Genomic DNA, 23,377 nt, shown 5'->3' with positions numbered 1-23,377 from the left:
TGTTTTTTTCATTTTTGGTAGTTTTGCTTCACGTATTTGAAAATCAGTTATTTTTTATACAAACATTTAATATTATGCTTTTCTGCTGACCTTTAATCACCATGAATGTCTCTATTTCTGGTAATATTTACTGTGTCCTTAAGTCTACTTTGTCTGGTACTTACTGTTAATGTGCTGCAACTTTTAAAATTTCAATTTATTTGTGTAATAATAACTAGAAGTGTTTCTTTTACAGACAGGATATATTTAGGTCTTGCTCCTTATCCAGTCTGGCAGTCTCAGACTTAAAAATTCAAACTCTGCCTTTTAATTGGAGTGTACTATTAGTTTGAATTTGATGTAATTATTAATGTTTGGGCTTAAGTATACTACCTTGCTATTTGTTTTCTATTTGTCCTCCTATCTTGCCATCTTTTGGGTTGAATATTTTTAAAGTATTTTCAAATTTCCTCTATTGGCTTAATTTTTTCTGCATATTTATTTAAATTTTTGAGAAAATCCTCTAGGAATTACAGTATGCAATCTTAGCACAGTCTACTTAGAATTAATATTGTACCACTTCAGGTAAAAGGTACAGACATTACCACAGCATTATTCCATTTACTCTCCCCACCCACGATGTTACTGTCATTTATTTCACATCTAATTATGTTATAAATACCATAATGCACTTATTATTTTTGCTTTAAACAACTATCTTTAAAGAAAATCTTACATGGGGAAATACTTTTATTACTAATCCACATTTGCCATTTCCTGAGCTCTTCATTCTTTTACATAGATGTATTTCCATCTGATATGTTATTTGTTCTGTCTGAAGAACTTCTTTAACGTTTTTGGAGGGCAGGTCTGCTGGTGCTTAGTTATCTCATCTTTCATTTATTCAAAAGTGTCTTTATTTTGCCCTTATTTTAAGATAATTTTCACTGGTTATAAAATTTAGTGTTGAGAGTTTTGATATTTTCAGTACACTAAAGATGTTCTATTATCTTTTACTATCATTGTTTCTAATGAGAAGTCCACCACAATGTGTATTACTTGTTTGTCTTTCATATCATTTTTTTGGTTTGTTTTCTGGGTATTTTAAAGATTTTTTTCTTGTTTTTCAGTAGTTTTGATAAGCTGTGTCAACATGTGGTGTGCCTGTGTAATAGTCTTCTATTTGGATTCATGGAGCTTCTTGGATCTGTGGACTAATGTTTTCCACCAATTAACATGTAATTTAGACCATCTGATTTTGTCTCACAAGTTTCTGAGTCTTTGTTCATTTTTCGCAATAATTTCCCTTTTTAAAATTCAGATTGGATGATTTCTATTGATTGGTCTCCAAGTTCACTAAACCTTTATTATATGGTGCGTAATCTTCTGCTTAGCCTATCCAGTGAGTTTTTCATTTCGGATTTTATATTTTTCAGTTTTGAATTTCTTTTGCCCTTTTTAAAAATAGTTTTTATGACTCTGCTTAGAGTCCCTATATATTCAGTCATTATGTTCATCTTTTCTTTAAAAACCCTTGAACATATTTATAACAGCTGCTCCAAAGTTCTTGTCTGTGTCTTTCAACATCTGAGTCATCTCAAGGTTTGTAAGTATTAGCTCCTTTTTCTCTTCATTATGTATCACAGTTTCTTGCTTCTTCACACACCAACAATGTGTTATTGCATGCTGGATATTGTGGTTGTCACATATAGGGAGTCTGGATATTGAGGTTTGTACTAGCAGGGTACTAAGTTCGTGGTGGATTTTTTTGATCCTATCAAATTTGGTTTTATGATTTTTTAAAGGGAGATCTATTTCAGTTTTTCACATTGTTTTAGGGTATGGCCCTCCTTAAAGCATGGCATTTCTGGGGTTTCATATATATACCCAGTGAGGACGTTTCACTTTGACTGAGCCAGTATTCCAGCATCTCTCAGCACTTTGTATTCAGCTCAGTCTTACACAAGTGACTCTTGGTAAATTGTGTCTATTTGTAGCCTAGCCTTCCTCAAGGACCCAAAGGGAATCATCATGAAGACAAATACACAGTGTGAAGTCCCCAGTCTTCACACACATTCTCTCATTCTGGTATCTTGCCCCACAAATTCCAGATCACTCCCCATCCCTGAATTCTGAACTCTTTATCATAGGTTCTTCAACTGAGTGACATCACTGGTCTCTGCTCTTGGAATTGTATACAGGCTCATCTGAGTATTCCCATTTTCTTGAGGATCACAGTCCTGCAGTGCTATTGTCCAACAGATAAATACAGTTGTCTCATATATTTTGTACAGTTTTTTTTTTGTAGTAAACAGTGAGACAGCAAGTCTGAAAACCTATTTATCCATTAGGTGGAAGCAGAAGATCCCCTTTCCCTCAACAGTAAAATTGCACAATCTCAGAGCCAATATTAATTTTATTATTATTCCCCTTTGATTGGGTTTTAGTAGGAAACAACCTTATATTATAGGGACCAATGAGAAGTTGATGCTCTTCTAAAAGACAGGAGATTGGGAATGGACACTTTAGTGTTACACCTGTTCAGTTCAAAGGACACCTAAGATACAATTACTCTTTGTGTCTCCCAAGATGCAGATGGGTTCTCAAAGCAGACTCATGCTCTTGGAAGATCTATCAACATGAGGTCTGGGATAAACCACATTTATCTAAAATTATGCCTAAATTTGTGAATGTATTCTTCCCTGAAGCTATGAATGAGAAATAGGGAAACGGGCAATTGGTGCTACTTTTTCTGTGATACTTTCTTATATTCACTGCACAAAATAGACCTCTTTTCCTTTTATTACATACTGCTTTTAAAATATTTTGTATTAAAGACTGTTTTTTTTAATGTTAAGAGTGCTTAGTTTAGATAAATCATCTTCCTAATAAACTTGGATTCTGTAAATCATTCAAGTTAGATCAGATGTTATTCTGAAATAAGCAGTCTTACTGAAATCTGTATGAATTTTGGTAAAGCTTTCTTTGACTTAGTTATGGGTAGTCATCAAGTCATAAATCACTAAACTTTGGGAACTTCCAAATTGTTAGTTTATATAAAAATTTGGTATAATTGGAAATGGCATGGATTTTAGAATCAAACAGACTTGATCTTGAATCACAATTCTGTTTTCCTCATAGTTCTGTTTTCCTTTATCAACTATAAAACAGGTATAACATTTCTATTGGTAGGGTTATTATAAGAATTAAATAAGATAACTTATATGAAGCCTCTGAGTGATCAAGAAAAGTCAACTCCTTTGATTTTGTGAGAAGCAATGATTTTGTTGCTGATAATCATAAAGCAGTTGGCATGCCCTTAAGCAAGACAGACTAAATTTAAGTAGGTATACACACAAATATTTTTTACTGTCATCAAAAGGAAAGAACTGTTATTAATCTTACAAGATTAAAATAATTCTTCAACTTGAAGAGCTGGAAATTCATTTTACTTTCTTGAAAATGAGTTAAAATTTGAAAAAAACTATGTTTTTTACTTCAGAGTTTTTACTATAATTAAGCAATAAACCCTAGTACAGATAACATTTTATAAAATTTCATTTGATCCACTTTAGGAATAAACTGATGACATGTCATGCTTGAAAGTAAAATTGTGACATTTAATGTTCTTAGTGATTAATAGTTCAAATGTAATAGCACACTGCAGGGAGTTATCCAGAATGGGAAAGCAGCTGGTGCCAAGTTTAACACTTCACTTGCCTTCCAAAAATATACTACAGAACTTCTGATTCCAGTTATCCAGATAAAGATATATCGACCAGCACTTTTACTGAGAGCAACAAGAATAGTTGGATAAAATAATTTTAAAATTCTGTTTGAAGTCATTGGAGAACTACCAAGACAGAGTATTTGAAGGACCAAGATCCTAGACAGAACCAAAGCCTAACATTTGATGCTGCTTTTGCTTTTCAAAGCACTTGCCAATTTGGCAGCCAAGAGGCTGATAAACTTAGTAGAAAGTAATGTTTAAGCAGTTGAGAAACTGCACAGTGTTAGGCAGAGTCATTAGGCTAAGGGTGCAAAGGTAAACTTCACAGCCTGTTGAGGAAGCAGGGCTTTCAGCTTGGGCTCCTGAGAGGGTACAGTCCTGGTGTAAGTATAAAGTAGAAATAAATCATTTCTCAGACTGACCTTCAGCTTTAAATGAATTCAGTCACAGAATGGATTAAGGTATCATTTAACCCTTACCCTAATTACCTGCCAGAAGCAAAAGTAAATTCTTTCTGGACGAAAATAACATCATATACAGCATCAAATTATCAAAATGCTAAGTCCAACATTCAATGGAAAAAAAAAGAGCAAAGAGATAATATCAAATGATCCCAAAGCAACAATAAAAAATACCCACCAAAAGGTACTAGTCAAGAGAAAAAGTAAGAGAAAAAATTGTAAATAATAAGCTAATAGAAGGAAGGGCAAGGATGGTTAGATAAAAGGATACAGAATACGTGGGACCTAAGAAAGAGGGTAGGACAAACATAACTGTGGTATTACTTATGTTATACTTCAATTAAGTAATGTAATTAAAAGACAAGGGTAATAAGAGTTGATTTTTAAAAATCCAACAATATATAGTATACAAGAGATACAACTTAAATATAAGGCAACATGGATGTATGATGGGGGCTATATGAAGTAAATACAAACCAAGATAAAGCAGGTGTAGGCATACTTTAAGATGAAATGATTTTAAGGCAAGAAGCATTACTAGAAAATAGAACAATGTTTCACGATGATGAAAGCTCAATGTAACAGTTCTAAATTAGCATGTACCCAGAAACACAGTCTTAAAACAAAAAAGACAGACAAGTCTACAATCACAGTGGAAAATTTTAGTATACCAGTCTGTGAAAATACAGAAGAATTAAACAACATGACCAAGAAACTTGATTTTATATAGAACACTGTACAGCCAACAACTGTAAAATGCAGAGTACACATTTTTAGTGCACATGGAAATTTTATAATTGACCATATAATGAGTCATAAAAAAGTTTCATCAAATTTCAAAAGGTTGATATGATACAGATTAAAGTGTGTGTACACATATGTGTGTGTCTTCCTAGAAAATGCTTCATTGTTTGAAATTAGGAAATATACTTTTAAGAAACCATGGTCAAAGAAGAATTCACAACAGGAATGTTAGAAATATTTTGAGCTGAATGACAATGAAAAATATGACATAAAATTATCAGAATGCTGTCAAAGCCATGCTTGAATGGAAATTATATCAAATGCATACAATAGAAAACAAAGGCTGAAAAATCCATTATTTAGTATCTATCACAAGAGTTGGAATAATAATATATTTAAACAAAGGTAGAAGACTTAAATTACCGGATATAAATAAAGTACATTGATTAAAAGTCTCATATTTGGTGCAAGGATACAGAGTCTATTAGTAGGCCTATATCCCAATTTATGACAGAGGTGGTCAATAAATAGTCACAGATCAACTGGAGATATATATATATATATATATATACATACATATATATATATATATATATGTATATATATAAAACAAATTTTGAGTCATACCCAAAAAAGGTCAGGAGAGGTAGATTGTAGTTTTAAATAATAAACTTCTAGAAGATTGAAAAAATATATATTTTCAAGACCTCAGTCATAGTAAAAGATGTTAAAAACAGGGCACAAAGTGCACTAAACAGCCCCTGGCAACCACCATTCTATTCTCCATTTCTATGAGCTTTTTCGTTTTAAGATTCCAGATGCAACTGATACAGTATTTGTCTTTTCCTGTTTGGGTTATTTCACTTAGCGTAATGCCCCCCTGGTTCATCCATGCTGTAGCAAATGGTAAACTTTCCTTCATTTTTTTGGCTGAATAACATTTCATTGTATACACATAAAACACAATTTTTATATCCGTTCATCTGTCAATGAACACAGATTGTTTCTGTATCTTGGCTAGTGTGAATAATGCAGTGGACACAGGGATACAGATATCTCTTTGAAATACTGGTTTCATTTCCTTCATATAATTACCCAGAAGTGAAATTCCTGGATGAAATGGTAGTTCTATTTTTAATTTTTTTAGGAATCTCCATATTTTCCATAACAGCTCTACCAATTTACAATCCCACCAACAGTGTACAAGAGTTCCCTTTTCCTCACATACTTGACAATATTTGTAATTTTCTCTGATAAAAGCCATCCTAACAGGCATGGGGTGATGTCTCATTGTGGTTTTGATTTTCACTTCCCTAATCACTAGTGATGTTAAATACTTTTTCATGTTGGTCATTTGTATGTATTCTTTGGAAAAATGTCTCTTCCCATCCTTTGTTCATATTTTACTCAAATTGTTTTTTCTAAGTTGTATGAGTTCTTTACAGATTTTGCATATTAACCCCTTGTCAGGTATATCATTTGCAAATATATTCTCCCATTTCACAAACTGTGTTTTCACTTTTTTTTGATGGTTTCCTTTGCTGTGAAGAAGCTTTTTAGTGTAATGCAGTCCCACTTATTTATTGTGGCTTTTGGTACCTTATCTATCGAAAAAACAAAAGCACAAACAAAAAACACTGCCAAGACTAATGTGAAGGAACTTTTTCTTCATGTTTTCTTCCAGGAGTCTTATGGTTTCAAGTCTTACATTTCAATCTTTAATCTATTTTGAGTTGATTTTTGTGTGTGGTGCAAGATAGGAGTCCAGTTTCATTCTTTTGCATGTAGATATCCAGGTTTCCAACCACCATTTATTGAGGAGACTATCCTCCTCCCACTGTGTGTTTGTGGTGCCCTTCTTAAAGATTGGCTAACCACATATGCATGGGATCATTTCTGGGCTCTTTATTCTGTTCCATTGGTCCATATGCCTGTTTTTAAGTCATTACCACCCATAAAATGGAATACAATGTAAACATTAATCATATAGACATATTTATTGATACATGAAACTGTCTATATCACATTGTTGAATGAAAAAATAAACAAGTTATCAAGAAAAAGCATAGTATATGTGTGTATTCACACAGAGAAGTATTTTAAAGGATGTTCATCTCTGGGTAGGAAGATTTCAAGTGATACTTTGTTCTCTATACTGTATGATATTTTCTTTTTACTAAATTATTTATTCTTATTCTTATAATAACTATTATTTATTTTTATTCTTATAATCAGAATATTTTATTTTCATCTAAGGGCTTGCTAAACCATACTGATTTTGATTACAAAATGCCTTCTCCTTTATATTTGTATAATTTAGGCCCCATTGCAGGCCTTTGTTATTTCTTGTAATAGCCATGTAATAACAAGAGTTTCCTGTCTTGATAGTAATAACATATGATATCTGTATAGCACTTCCCAGTTTACAAAGTATTTTCAATACATTATCCCCAGTGGGACTCAAAAACAACTTCTGAATAGGTACATTATTGTCATTTACATTAAAAACAAAATCCAAAGTTACTGACCTTGAAGGGAACTTCTGAACCAAATTTCATGTATTTTCCCTAACACCTTGCTGGACTAGGCTGACATGGGGAAGGATAAACCCTTAATGTGGCCTAGATGTAATAAGGAGTGAAAGAAAACTGATGTAGCTGGAAAACAGAGGTGAGATTGGAGGGGCCTTAGATGCCATATTAAGGAGTTAGAATGTATCCCAAAGGCAATATGAAGCTGCTAAGGAGTGTTAAATAGAGAAGTAAAATTATAAACTATCATTGTTTTGACCAAGGGTCTGCAAACTTTCTGTGAAAAATCACACAGTTAATATTTTAGGCTTTACAAGCCATGTTCTTTTGCAACTACTCAATTTTGCCATTGCTGAGTGAAAGCAGTCAGACAGTACACATACAAATGAGTTTGGCTGTGTTTCAGTAAAACATTTATGGACACTGAAATTTGAATTTGAGTATCATATATTTTTAAGTGTTACATAATACTACTCTTCTTTTGATTTTTTTTTTCAGTGATTTAAAACTGAAAAAACATTCTTGGGTTGGATTTGGCTGACAAGCCATAGTTTGCTGACCCTTAGTTTAGATGATGATCACTTAGGCTACAGTGGAAAAGTAGACAAAGAGGTGGGTCATTTTAGGCACATTTCTTCAGGTCTTGTACTGTCAGGTTGACTTTTTAATATTCAAGGCCTGTTGATGCTGGTTATATGTCTTTTCTCTCTCTACAAGTGATAGATGCTTATACAAAAAGACTATTTTCAGATTAACTGATATACTTTTTTGGTGGTCCCTTTGTGTTCCATGTGATACTTAGTCTTATAGGAAGAGACATCTTGGGGTAGAAAATATGTATATGTAGGGCTAATCCTGTTTATTTATAAACTTAAATTTAAAGAGGCAATATTTCTGAGTATATAGGCTAGACCTATAGACCTCTGGATAGATGTTAATTGATATATTAGAAAACATGATAAGTTCTTTTAGACTATTTAAATGTGGAGCCTCAAATGTATATAGTAGATTCATGAGCTGAAATGCAACTTTGAGGTCTTAATGATCTCTTTAGGCTCTTACTGTTTCCTTAATCAAAGTTACATATGAAGAGTAAGGATGTAGCATTCTGAATGATTGTCAACTTTTGCAAACAAAAAGGAAAGTGAAACTATTTTTCTCCTTCCCTTATATTAGGTTTTAATCTTTTACATGTAAAAATCCTCATGGGTTTGAGTTAGGGTCAGCCCATCAGTAGAAAGGATAGTTGCAGTTAAAGAGATGTAAGCTAACAATGGAGACTTTCTTTATATTGTTACTGGCTAAAACTGAGCCTAAATGCTGAAACAGAGATGATTTGAAGAAAAGTTTATGGCACTGATGACATATTAATAATCCAAGCAGTAGAAATTACAGAATATAATACACTGAGAAAGTTTGCCAGCTTCTACCCATTTATATTTTTATCTCCTCAGTTCTTACCATGGCTAGAAAAAATACTGGGACAATAGACATAAAAAATTTTAAGGAATATGAAGAAAATATACCTTTACTGGGGTAACTAGAAACAAAGATGGAGATAAAGAAGGAAAGTCAATAGGTCAGAAAATCTGGAAAGTCTTGTAAGTAAATTTCTGATACTGTGATGTCTGCATGCATAGATTTTGGTGAAATGGTAAAACCTTCCCTTAATATACTAATATGCCTACTCAAATTGACATAACAAAATACAGAGGAGAAATAAATAACAAAGGGTTCATACTTTTGAAATAATTAGATTTTTGCATGATCAACAAGAGCACAATCTAACTGAATGGTAAAAAGTTAGATTTTAAATAACAAACTCATTCCAAAGATAACCTAATGTCATGAACCTATATTAACATCTAAAGCATCTAAGCTTAATTAAAACTATATATTATCTTAACTATGCAGAAGATTCAGATAAAAGAGCCTTCAGAAGTTTTTGTTGTTTTCAAGAAGCTTTTCTTTAGTGTTTCTTTGACAACAAGGAAATCTCTGTGGGGCAGAATATGCTGGGAAACCAGGAAAGGTACCCCTTCTTTGTACATCTGATCTCACTGTGGCATTATGGTGAAAGAGCTTATAAAAGAAGAACCTGATACACAGCTGAAGGACCTGTAGGCAACTGGTCAATTTTACTATTCTATAGCTAATAAAATGGCTGATTAGGTATATGTGAATTTATAATCTCTTGGATCCACTTTGCACTGTGGTTACTTTAAAACTATAAGTGACATTTATAATTTGTTACTTCTCACTAACATAAGGTACAAACTGAGCACATTCAAGATTTATGGGACATGTTTTGCCCTATGTCCTGGCTTCTATAGCTGTACTTCTTCAGAGAATGGATTAGAAACACATTTAAGCTTATTAGATAAGAGGTGTCATCCCCTCACATGAAGGTAAAGGAGGAAAAAAGTTTAAGAATTATAAATTCTTAGAACACATAAAAAATCTTTTGGGCCCTGGCAAGGAAAATGTCAACAAGTCAAAAGAGACTAGACGGCTATTGACCAGTTTCATGAAGGCAAATCTGCAAGCCACGATGGAATAATGCTGCCCCACCACGTATCTAAGGCACAAATGACACTAATCCTTTTTAATGGTCACAAAAGCTGACAACTTACTCAGCCTTAGAACTGAAGGCACAAAATCATCTCTCGGAATGACTCACCATAAACAGGTCACGAGCGCCAATGTCAACAGCTAACAGAAATGCCTTTTCAAATCTCTGGTACCTATAAGGAAGAAAGGTTAGATGTTGTGAACAAAACTATACACAAGGAGAAAGCTGCTTGTTTAAAGTATTTATGTGGTATTGTTTTTATTCTTCTGAATGAGAGAAATATTTTCAAACAGAATGAATTTTGCCTCCTGGGAAATGTCACTGTGCTTAGGAGCAGCTGAGGCACCGAGCCTGCAGGGCCTTCAGTGTGACTTTCAAGTGTGAGTGTGACCCAGAGTAGGTGCTGCTGACTTCAGGGAAATGATAGCTTAGGCAACACGTTTCTCTTACTTTTTTACTTGATTGTTCTTTGCAAGAGAAAAGTATGGGAGATACAGCAGGATAAGAGTAATTTAAAAACAGTATAATTAGACTTTTGTGTTTCTTTGATAAAAGTTGAGAAATCAAATGTTACATTATTACAAAAATACATTCTAGCCTGTTGTAAAATACTATAAATGGTTTGTAAATATTTTTTAAAATATTACGTTTCTACTTTCCATACCATACTCTTTCCTTGAAGTGTAACTGAGAATTTTCCTTTGTGAAAGCTTAATTGTAAGCTAAGACACATGATAACAAACTATGGTTTGAATTAATTACCTTTAAAGAAAGTTTAAGAGCTTGATAGTAAAGCATGTCATGAACATACACTTTGTACAGGGTTTTGGGAGGAAAGGTCATCTTTATTTTGTCTGAATGCTGATTTACATAGATAAAACTGTCAGCTTTTCTGAATCTAGAAATAAATATGTAAATAACCAAGTTGTTCTCTGTTCCCTATTTTAAATTTTAAAAAATGGTGGTACAAAATATTATGAGAGTTCAAATAAAACATCAGAAATATGCAATATTATTAATAGATTACATAAATTACATTAGTGAAATAGCCAAAATAATTAAAATTCAAACAACCTAGGCTTATTATTATTATACATGAGCCTATAGGTCCAGAACCTGAAACACTTCACAATTTTCATGTTATGTTTGAGGACTGTTACCCCTATCTCCTCCTTGACCCTTCTTTTAGTATCTCTAATATTTGCTGAATCCCTGTCACTGTTGGATGATCAGAAGGCCACTGTGTTTATTTTTGTTCCAGAAAGCTTACTGATTCATTTTATATTCAGTGGAGGTGGGATGTATTTAAGAAGAGGGCAGAGGATTAGCAAATTGTACTACTCTCCATACATTCACTGCCACTTTGCATTTGTTTCCGGCCGCTGAAACTTTTGACAATAGTAATCATCCATCTTCTAATGATCAAACAAGATAAGTCCTTATCATGTATGCCTTTTTGGTCATATCTGACCCTATAAACTTCCCCTCCTTGAAACCTTCTCTTTCCTTGCATTTGGAGATGTCATTACATGTTTTCCATTTCTTAAACTGCATCTTAGTCTCCTTTCTTAGTTTATGTTTCTCTCCCTAGTTCATGAAGTTGGTATCCTACGGTCCTCTTTTATTTATATCCACTCACTCTAGCCTCCCCAGTAATCTTAGCCACTCCCACCACAGTGATAACTTCATCAGTGATGCGACTCTTTAGTCTCCGTCTCTTCCTGAGCTCCGAACTCTTTCCAGGCATCCCAAATTTAACGCGTCTAACATGTCCATTGGTACATCAATTTAGTAACCATATATATGATGAACTGAAATTGGAGAGAGTGAAATTAAGGGGGACAAGTTAGGATGCACTCTTCTTTCTAGGTAAGAGTTAATGATGGACCTTGATAAAATGAAAGAATTGGCACTGGCATCTGGCAGCATGTTCACTCAGAAATACCTAAAGGAGCTCCCAACTAGATTGTTTATAAAATATAAGTTAAAGTGCACTATAGGACTCAAAAAAATAAGGAAATCTCCAAGGGTGACATATGCTCACTCAAAAAGTAACCAAACAAAATCCTTAGATTAAAACTAGAGTAAGTATTCCTGAGCAGAGAGAAAATATTGTTGGGGGAGTGGGTGAGAAGAACTATTCTCAGGGCCATCACCCTGAGGAGACTGAGCCCTGAACATGTCTCAAGGGAAAGGTGCTAATCTAAAGAGTTCTGAGGAAGCCAGAGGCTAAAATGTTCCCAGGTTATTAGTGCCCCTAACTCTGGCAGAAAAATATTCAAGTCTGGATTAAAGCACTTTTGACAGAAGTCTCCCAGATTACCATTAATTTAGTAAAACAGATACAAGTTAGTAACCAAAGATTTCCAAATATATATAACAAGCTACTATGATGGAAAATTAGAAAATAACAGAATTACATCTCCATGGATTTCAGATAATTGAATTATTAAGGGTAGAATGTACAATAATTCAGTATAAGATATTTAAAGAAATAATGATGGAACCATGAAAATAAAAATGCAGCAAGATATAAAAATCACAATGCAGATTTTCTTAAAGAAGAAAACTGAACTTTGAGAAATGAAGAACTGAATTATCATAATTAGGGAACTAAAAGATTCATAAGTAAGGAATTACACAAAATGTTGCACAGGGAGACGAGATGAAGAATATAAAAGAGAGGTAGAGCAATGTAGAGAACAAGAAAAAAATCTAACTTGTTTAATCAGGTAATTAATAGCTGGGAATTTCTAGAGCTGGTAAACGATATGAATAAACAAAAGATCAATAATATCTATCAAGCAGGATAAACTGAAAGGAATCCATAATTATGCACATCTGTCACAGAAATACAGAAATCCAAAAATAAGATCTTAAAAACTGACAGAGAGAAGACGGGTCACCAACAAAAGAGCTACAAATAAACTGACGACAACCTCTCAACAGCAACAACGGGATGTAGAGACAGGAGGAGAGTATCTTCAAATTAAGCATCAATCTTGTATGATGTAAGAGTGGAACTCTCAACAATGAAAGCAAAACTAAGATGCTTTCAGATATATAAAAACTGAGAGCATTCCACTTACTTTTGAACAAAGGAACTTCTAGGGACATATCTCGGAAAAAGGAAATGACCTCAGAAGAAAGGTCTGAGAAAGGAATGGCTTTAAAAAAAAAAAGACTTGTTAATAATATACAGGTAAATAAAACACACATACGTGTATGTTCACACACAACAAACAAATGTTTTGATATATTTTTTTAATGTTTTGATATTTTAAAATCAGAAAATACTAAGCTGTATCATGTATAGCAGAAGGGAGTTAAAGTACTATCCTTTCTTTCTGTACTGGGAAAATATTAATGTTTGAAATTAGGAACTATGCACAGTCAGATTTTAATGGTAACCACTGAAAAGTGTGTAAGTTGCTAAAACAGTAACACTGTAGAGTGACAGTGAGGACAGGGAACTGAAAAAGAAAAAAATTCAAGCAGTACTTTAAAAATCAAAAAATGAAACAAAGGAAGTACAGGAAAATAGAACAAATGGAAGGCACAAAGGAAGACAGAAACAGCTCAGTATAAAAATAATCATGTAAACTTAGCCTCACCAGTTTAAAGAGAGAAATTTATCAGACTAGAAAAGTAAAATTCAGTTATATATTATTTATAAAAGCCACACCTAAATGATAAAGAAAATAAGGTCAAAAGGAAGAGAAGAAAATATATCAAATAAATATTAATAAAAATTAATCTGAGGACATTGTTAATGAAGACATAAAACAGTGCAGCCACTTGGCAAAATTGTTTGGCAGTTCCTTAAAATGTTAAACATAACTTGGCCATATAATTCCGCTCAATTCCACAGCAATTCCTAGGTATCTAGTCAAGAGAAATGAAACATTCCACAGAAATAATTATTACACATATATTCATAGTGATATTACTCAAAATAGCTTAAAAGTAGAAACAATCCTAATGTTGATCAACTGATGAATGAACAAAATATGGTATATCTAAACAATGGAATAGTTTTCAGCAACAAAATGGAATGAAGTACTAACACATACTACAATGTTAAAAAATAGTAAAGAAATAGAGGTATTACAAAATTTCAAAGCTAGATTTATTGGCTACACAGAACTTGTCAACCTTAGAGAATACACATCCTCTTCAAACACACATGGAATTTTTATGAATATAATTCATAGTAAGTAAAAAGCATGTCTCAATAAATTTTAAAGAATAAATAATATAATGAATCTGTCAACAATGCGATTTCTTACAAAAATATAAACAATAAATCCACATGCATGTATAAATTAAAAAGTCATTGGCCAAAGAAATCATAATAGAAACTTTTAAATATTTATAAATAAATGATAATGAAATATACAGAAAAACTTGAGCAAACAAGACACTTGAAGGGAAATTAATAGCCTTAAGTACTTATATCACAAAAGGTGAAAAATTGATGAGCTAAATATATCCCATTTGATAATTTAGAAAAAATTATCTCAAGAAGACAGTAGAATAACATGTTTGAAGTACTGATAGGAAATAAAACTGTCACACAGATTCTATATACAGCAAAAGTTATCTTTCAAGAATTAAGGTAAAATAAAGACTTTACCAAAAAAAACTAAGAAAAACTAAGAATATGTATCAACAGAACTGCCTATAAGAATGGCTAAAGTTCTTTAGGCTAAAGTAAATGATTCCAGATGTGAGCTCACTTCTTCAATAAAGAATGCAAAGCACCAGAGTGGTAAATATAAAGGACTTCATTTTCTTTTTTTTTCTTTTACATCTGTCTATTTATAACAAAAACTGTAACATTGTTTCATAGGGGTTATAACATATATAGCTAATACACATGGCAACTATAGCATTAAGGGTGGGGTAAGGTGGGTAACTGATCCAATTCAGCTGCAAGTTTTCTACATTTTACATGTAGTATGCTCTTAATCCTAAACAAACTGTGGCACACTAAGGATGTGTAAGGTAACAGCTAGACTTTCTAGACTACTCTCTATCCTCCAGGTGCCTCCTCACAGCAGGGCTTCTTTCTGTTTAGCTCACTTCATCTCATTTGTAAGTTCTCCCAGATCACATTGGGGTAACAGGCTAGATCTCAGTTGTTCTCCCAAACCAAAATGGGGGAGATTATGGAGCAGATGATGCCCTCTTCTTAACACTATGTGCTTCTCTTTTGCACACACCCCTCTAAAAGCTGAATCTGAGTCCCTGGTAGGTGTGGGTTTAAGGCTTACACTGTGAGTGGCTGAGTGCTACTGCCCGTCTGCTCTCAGGTCAAAGCCTCTTTGCCTGCAGAGCATAGGATGGGGTATGTTGAAGAGGAGGGACAGTAGTGGAATGGGTACAGCTCTGCCTGTCTACATTATTTTGGCCTTAAATTGAACTACTGTTTTTTGTATGGATTTATGTAAGGCTTTGGAAGTCTCCTGGAATTCACAGGCATTTATGAGGTGCAATAAGGCAAGTTATAAGTTTCTACGATGTTTTATTTATGTACACAAGTGCAAATAGCCAATTTGTATATCTTTTTAAACCTTTCCTCCTACCCTTATCTAGTATGAAATTTGGTTAAATAGTAAAATACTGTTTTGAAACAACAAAAATGCTAAATTATCTCTATTTTATTTAAAAAGATATTAGGGAAGTGTTAAAACATTTAACTTTCCCATGCTTCCTATTTATCTGAAGGATGAAAACAATATAATCTCTTCTTCTAACCAATTTTATGTGATCATGTGATATACAGTATAAAATATGCTTCAGAAATTAATATGAAACCATTTTCAATGTTTAGTTCCAATACCTTATAACAATATTATAACTTGACAGTACAATGTGAATAAAATGAAAGTTCCTGTGGCCAGGATTCTCACCTGGCCCTGGTTGACTAGCTCACTACACAGTGTGTGCAATGCATTGTTATGAACGCTATATAAAGAGCTCCACCCAGTGCCCTGGGCAACATGGTGGCACAGCTGCAAGGCTGCAGGAGAGCAGAGCAGAGGCTAGAGTGGTGGTAGCACCAAGGGCAGAGGCCCAGAGGATGGCTCTGCAGGCAGAGGGGCCCAGAGGCAGAGACAGGCTTGCTGCCTGCAGACTCGCTCTGAGTGGATGGGATTTTAATGATTGACCTGCCACCGTGGAAATAAAGTTGGGTATAACCCTTTTAACCCAAGAACGTTTTACTGTCATTTCTTTGGTCACATTGAATCCATAGTGAACTTGCCCAGGGCTGAAACCCATTGGCAAGACAATATCCAAACAGATATTTTTATATCATGGGATGACTAAATTTGGGGAATCATAGAAAGCTGTACTTCAAAATATAGTTCTGATTTAATCTGGGTTCAAAAGCAAAGAGGAGAGAAGCCTGTAACCAGTGACTCTTGCAGTGGAAAGAAGGCTGGCGAGCACATGACCTCTTCTACACCTGATTGCTTGTGTTCCCCCAAATTCCTTTGTTAAAAACCTAGTTCCCTATGTGATGTTATCAGGACCATGAAGTGGAGCCTTTGACCAGTGATTAGGTCTAAGAAACTTTTCCCCCAAACAATGCAAAACAAAATAAACCTTAGTTTTGCATCAGCCTTAAGGCCAAATAATGGATGTCAGTGTTGTGGTGTTACTTTAGATATGTTCTGGTTATTCAGAGAAATGTAAGCATTGATGTCTTACAGTCAGAGTGCCAACTGTTAGATGCCATTAGTGAAAGTTTTTCTATCAAACAAAAGCTAATCAAGAAAACTACTTTTAGTCCCTTGCCCAAATCCTTGCTGGCTTTCATTTTTTATTTTCTAATTTTTTTCCAACATGAAAAATTCTTAAATTCCAACATTACCTTTATGCTAAACATGTAATTTTTTGGTGGTGTTTTTATTTTATTTTCATTATAAACTTACTATACAAATGTTTTCTTCTTTTCAAAATACAAACAATGCAGATAAAGAAAAATACTCTCATAACCACCTCTCAAGCCTGGAGATAAGCAGAGGTGAACACTTTTAGTTTTATGGGTTGTGTCTTTTCATACCATTTACTGTATCTTTACATATGTATTAAGTACCAAAATAAATGGTTTAAAAACGTACCATTTTAGCAGGGATTTCCCTTAGATGCCTCTGTCTAGTAGTACCTTTCAATATTCTTCCCTCTCAAGGAAAACCTTTATGTTACTAACCTCTTACTACTGTGTTGCTCTTCAAATGTTTTGTATTTATCTCTGAAAACAGGCATGATGAAGCATTCTCAGCAAAGCGCTTCAGGCGAAAAACAGATATTAATTTAAAATGCTCATAAAAACTCATGGCACCTGTTGTTTTCACACTTTTACTCAAGCCCCAGTCTGCCAGATTCTAGCCTTTATTTCGGTAATGCTCTGCAGTTTTTCTTCCATTCCAGCTGTAAGTCTTTCTTGCAGAAATCATTTAAACTTAACAGAAAAGCTATTTCTTACTGAGCAAACCTATCAAAATGACTACACACACAGTCAGCTCAAGGAATCCAGTTTCCGGGCTCCGATTAAGAATGAATACATTCGGAGGTGGAGCCAAGATGGCGGCGTGAGTAGAGCAGCGGAAATCTCCTCCCAAAACCACATATATCTATGAAAATATAACAAAGACAACTCTTCCTAGAATAAAGACCAGAGGACACAGGACAACATCCAGAACACATCCACACCTCTGAGAACCCAGTGCCTCATAAAGGGGGTAAGATACAAGCCCTGGCCACGCGGGACCCGAGGGCCCCTCCCCCCCAGCTCCCAGCGGGAGAAGAATAGGCAGAGCGGGAGGGAGACGGAGCCCAGGACTGCTGAACGCCCAGCCCCAGCCATCTGGGCCAGAGCGCAGACACAGTGCATGCGCGGGGCCCTGGATACTAGGGAAATAGGACAGCAACAACGGTGAGAGGGTACCGGAGGCCTGGTGCTGGAGGACATAAGAAAAGCGTGGGTCATATTTTTTTTTCTGTTTTGTTTTGGCAAGCGATTTTTGGAAGTCTTAAAGGGATAGGGACACCAATACTAGGGAAACAGGGCACCAAGGCTGGTGAGCAGATGCCTGAGGCTGCCGCTGGAGAACAGAGAAAAACGAGCGGCCGTTTATTTATTTATTTATTTATTTTTTAATTAAAAAAAATTTTTTTTTTTTTCTGGTCGTTTTGTTTTGGCGGGTGCTTTTTGGAAGTCTTAAAGGGACAGGGCGGGACACTTAATCCAGAGGTAGGGAATCTGGGGATCTCTGGGTACCCTAACCCCTGGGCTGCAGGGAGCACGGAGGCACCTTACGGAGATAAATACGCTCCCAGCCACTCCCCCTCCAACGCGACTCCACCACTTTGGAGCAGCTGCCCGAGCCAGGCCAGGCCCACAGGAACAGCAGAGATTAACTCCATAGCAGCCGGGCAGGAAGCAGAAACCCTGTCTGCGCACAGCTACACAGCACAAGCCACTAGAGGTCGCTGTTCTCCCAGGAGAGGAGGGCCACAAACCAACAAGAAAGGAAGTCCTTCCAGCCGTCACTCGTCCCAGTTCTGCAGACTATTCCTATCACCATGAAAAGGCAAAGCTACAGGCAGACAAAGATCACAGAGACAACACCAGAGAAGGAGACAGACCTAACCAGTCTCCCTGAAAAAGAATTCAAAATAAGAATCATAAACATGCTGACGGAGATGCAGAGAAATACGCAAGAGATATGGGATGAAGTCCAGAGGGAGATCACAGATGCCAGAAAGGAGATTACAGAAATGAAACAAACTCTGGAAGGGTTTATAAGCAGAATGGATAGGATGCAAGAGGCCATTGATAGAATTGAAACCAGAGAACAGGAACACATAGAAGCTGACATAGAGAGAGATAAAAGGATCGACAGGAATGAAACAATATTAAGAGAACTGTGTGACCAATACAAAAGGAACAATATCCGTATTATAGGGGTACCAGAAGAAGAAGAGAGGAAAATGGATGGAAAGTATCTTGGAAGAAATAATTGCTGAAAACTTCCCCAAAATGGGGGAGGAAATGATCAAACAGACCACGGAAATACACAGAACCCTCAACAGAAAGGATCCAAGGAAGACAACACCAAGACACATAATAATTAAAATGGCAGAGATCAAGGACAAGGAAAGAGTTTTAAAGGCAGCTAGAGAGAAAAAGGTCACCTATAAAGGAAAACCCATCAGGCTAACATCAGACTTCTCGACAGAAACCCTACAGGCCAGAAGAGAATGGCATGATATATTTAATGCAATGAAACAGAAGGGCCTTGAACCAAGGATACTGTATCCAGCACGACCATCATTTAAATATGATGGTGGGATTAAACAATTCCAAGACAAACAAAAGCTGAGGAAATTTGCTTCCCACAAACCACCTCTACAGGACATCTTACAGGGACTGCTCTAGATGGGAGGACTCCTAGAAAGAGCACAGAACAAAACACCCAACATATGAAGAATGGAGGAGGAGGAATAAGAAGGGAGAGAAGAAAAGAATCTCCAGACAGTGTATATAACAGGTCAATAAGCGAGCTAAGTTAGGCAGTAAGATACCAAAGAGGCTAACCTTGAACCTTTGGTAACCACGAATTTAAAGCCTGCAATTGCAATAAGTACATATCTTTCAATAGTCACCCTAAATGTAAATGGACTGAATGCACCAATCAAAAGACACAGAGTAATAGAACGGATAAAAAAGCAAGACACATCTATATGCTGCTTACAAGAAACTCACCTCAAACCCAAAGACATGTACAGACTAAAAGTCAAGGGATGGAAAAACATATTTCAAGCAAACAACAGCAAGAAGAAAGCAGGGGTTGCAGTACTAATATCAGACAAAATAGACTTCAAAACAAAGAAAGTATCAAGAGATAAAGAAGGACACTAAATAATGATAACGGGCTCAGTCCAACAAGAGGATATAACCATTCTAAATATATATGCACCCAACACAGGAGCACCAGCATATGTGAAACAAACACTAACAAAACTAAAGGGGGAAACAGACTGCAATGCATTCATTCTAGGAGAATTCAACACACCACTCACCCCAAAGGATAGATCCACCGGGCAGAAAATAAGTAAGAACACGGAAACACTGAACAACACAGTAGAGCAGATGGACCTAATAGACATCTACAGAACTCTACATTCATAAGCAACAGGATACACATTCTTCTCAAGTGCACATGGAACATTCTCCAGAATAGACCACATACTAGGCCACAAAAAGAGCCTCAGTAAATTCCAAAAGATTGAAATCCTACCAACCAACTTTTCAGACCACAAAGGCATAAAACTAGAAATAAACTGTACAAAGAAAGCAAAAAGGCTCACAAACACATGGAGGCTTAACACGCTCCTAAATAATCAATGGATCAATGACCAAATCAAAATGGAGATCCAGCAATATATGGAAACAAATGACAACAACAACACTAAGCCCCAACTTCTGTGGGACACAGCAAAAGCAGTCTTAAGAGGAAAATATATAGCAATCCAAGCATATTTAAAAAAGGAAGAACAAGCCCAAATGAATGGTCTAATGTCACAATTATCGAAATTGGAAAAAGAAGAACAAATGAGGCTTAACGTCAGCAGAAGGAGGGACATAATAAAGATCAGAGAAGAAATAAATAAAATTGAGAAGAATAAAACAATAGCAAAAATCAATGAAACCAAGAGCTGGTTCTTCAAGAAAATAAACAAAATAGATAAGCCTCTAGCCAGACTTATTAAGAAGAAAAGAGAGTCAACACAAATGAAAAGTGTCAGAAAATAGAAAGGAAAAGTAACGACGAACCCCACAGAAATACAAAGAATTATTAGAGAATACTATGAAAACCTATACGCTAACAAGCTGGGAAAGCTAGGAGAAATGGACAACTTCCTAGAAAAATACAACCTTCCAAGACTAACCAAGAAAGAAACAGAAAATCTAATCAGACCAATTACCAGCAACAAAATTGAAGCGGTAATCAAAAAACTACCAAAGAACAAAACCCCGGGGCCAGATGGATTTACCTAGGAATTTTATCAGACATACAGGGAAGACATAATACCCATTCTCCTTAACGTTTTCCAAAAAATAGAGAAAGAGGGGATACTCCCAAACTCATTCTATGAAGCTAACATCACCCTAATACAAAAACCAGGCAAACATCCCACCAGAAAAGAAATCTACAGACCAATATCCCTGATGAACGTGATGCAAAAATACTCAACAAAATATTAGCAAACCGAATTCAAAAATACATCAAAAGGATCATACACCATGACCAAGTGGGATTCATCCCAGGGATGCAAGGATGGTACAACTTTTGAAAGTCTATCAACATCATCATCCACCACATAAACAAAAAGAAAGACAAAAACCACATGATCATCTCCATAGATGCTGAAAAAGCACTTGACAAAGTTGAACATCCATTCATGATAAAAACTCGTGCAAAATGGGAATAGAGGGCAAGTACCTCAATATAATAAAGGCCATCTATGATAAACCCACAGCCAACATTATATTGAACAGCGAGAAGCTGAAAGTATTTCCTCTGAGATCGGGAACTAGACAGGGATGCCCACTCTCCCCTGTTATTTAACATAGTACTGGAGGTCCTAGCCACAGCAATCAGACAAAACAAAAAAATACAAGGAATCCAGATTGGTAAAGAAGAAGTTAAACTGTCACTATTTGCAGATGACATGATACTATACATAAAAAACCCTAAAGACTCCACCCCAAAACTACTAGAACTGATATCGGAATACAGCAAAGTTGCAGGATACAAAAATCAACGCACAGAAATCTGTGGCTTTCCTATACACTAACAATGAACCAACCAAAAGAGAAATCAGGAAAACAACTCCATTCACAATTGCATCAAAAAAAATAAAATACCTAGGAATAAACCTAACCAAAGAAGTGAAAGACTTATACTCTGAAAACTACAAGTCACTCTTAAGAGAAATTAAAGGGGACATTAAGAGATGGAAACTCATCCAATGCTCGTGGCTAGGAAGAATTAATATCGTCAAAATGGCCATCCTGCCCAAAGCAATATACAGATTTGATGCAATCCCTATGAAACTACCAGCAACATTCTTCAATGAACTGGAACAAATAATTCAAAAATTCATATGGAAACACCAAAGACCCCGAATAGCCAAAGCAATCCTGAGAAAGAAGAATAAAGTAGGGGGGATCTCACTCCCCAACTTCAAGCTCTACTATAAAGCCATAGTAATCAAGACAATTTGGTATTGGCACAAGAACAGAGCTACAGACCAATGGAACAGAAAAGAGAATCCAGACACTAATCCAGACGTATATGATCAATTAATATTTGATAAAGGAGCCATGGAAATACAATGGCGAAATGACAGTCTCTTCAACAGATGGTGCTGGCAAAACTGGACAGGTACATGTAGGAGAATGAAACTGGTCCATTGTCTAACCCCATATACAAAAGTAAACTCCAAATGGATCAAAGACCTGAATGTAAGTCATGAAACCATTAAACTCTTGGAAGAAAACATAGGCAAAAACCTCTTAGACATAAACATGAGTGACCTCTTCTTGAACATATCTCCCCGGGCAAGGAAAACAACAGCAAAAATGAACAAGTGGGACTATATTAAGCTGAAGAGCTTCTGTACAGCAAAAGACACTATCAATAGAACAAAAAGGAACCCTACAGTATGGGAGACTATATTTGAAAATGACACATCCGATAAAGGCTTGAGGTCCAGAATATATAAAGAGCTCACACGCCTCAACAAACAAAAAACAAATAACCCAATTAAAAAAGGGCAGAGGAACTGAACAGACAGTTCTCCAAAAAAGAAATACAGATGGCAACAGAAACATGAAAAGATGCTCCACATCACTAATTATCAGAGAAATGCAAATTAAAACTACAATGAGGTATCACCTCACACCAGTAAGGAAGGCTGCCATCCAAAAGACAAACAACAACAAATGTTGGCGAGGCTGTGGAGAAAGGAGAACCCTCCTACACTGCTGGTGGGAATGTAAGTTAGTTCAACCATTGTGGAAAGCAGTATGGAGGTACATCAAAATGCTCAAAACACACTTACCATTTGTCCCAGGAATTGCACTCCTAGGAATTTACCCTAAGATTGCAGCAATCAAGTATGAGAAAGATCAGTGCACCCCTATGTTTATCGCACTATTTACAATAGCCAAGAATTGGAAGCAACCTAAATTTCCATCGATAGATGAATGGATAAAGAAGATGTGGTACATATACACAATGGAATACTACTCAGCCATAAGAAAAGGGCAAATCCAACC

General features: G+C 35.4%; 1 protein-coding gene across 4 annotated transcripts in view; it reads right to left on the bottom strand.

Annotated features, from left to right (window-relative positions):
• The window catches only part of WDPCP (WD repeat containing planar cell polarity effector), a 429,599-nt gene that overhangs the window by 202,270 nt on the left and 203,952 nt on the right, over positions 1-23,377 (bottom strand). For all 4 annotated transcript variants that reach the window (XM_036890364.2, XM_036890366.2, XM_036890367.2 and 1 more), the window contains exon 13: positions 10,126-10,189. In XM_036890364.2, coding sequence (XP_036746259.2) covers positions 10,126-10,189 — 64 coding nt within the window. The remainder of the gene's footprint in view (positions 1-10,125; positions 10,190-23,377) is intronic.

Source organism: Manis pentadactyla, chromosome 2, assembly GCF_030020395.1.
Source record: "Manis pentadactyla isolate mManPen7 chromosome 2, mManPen7.hap1, whole genome shotgun sequence".
Taxonomy (NCBI): Eukaryota; Metazoa; Chordata; class Mammalia; order Pholidota; family Manidae; genus Manis; species Manis pentadactyla.
Note: the sequence above shows the minus strand (reverse complement) of the source record. Positions and strands in the feature narration are given on the sequence as shown.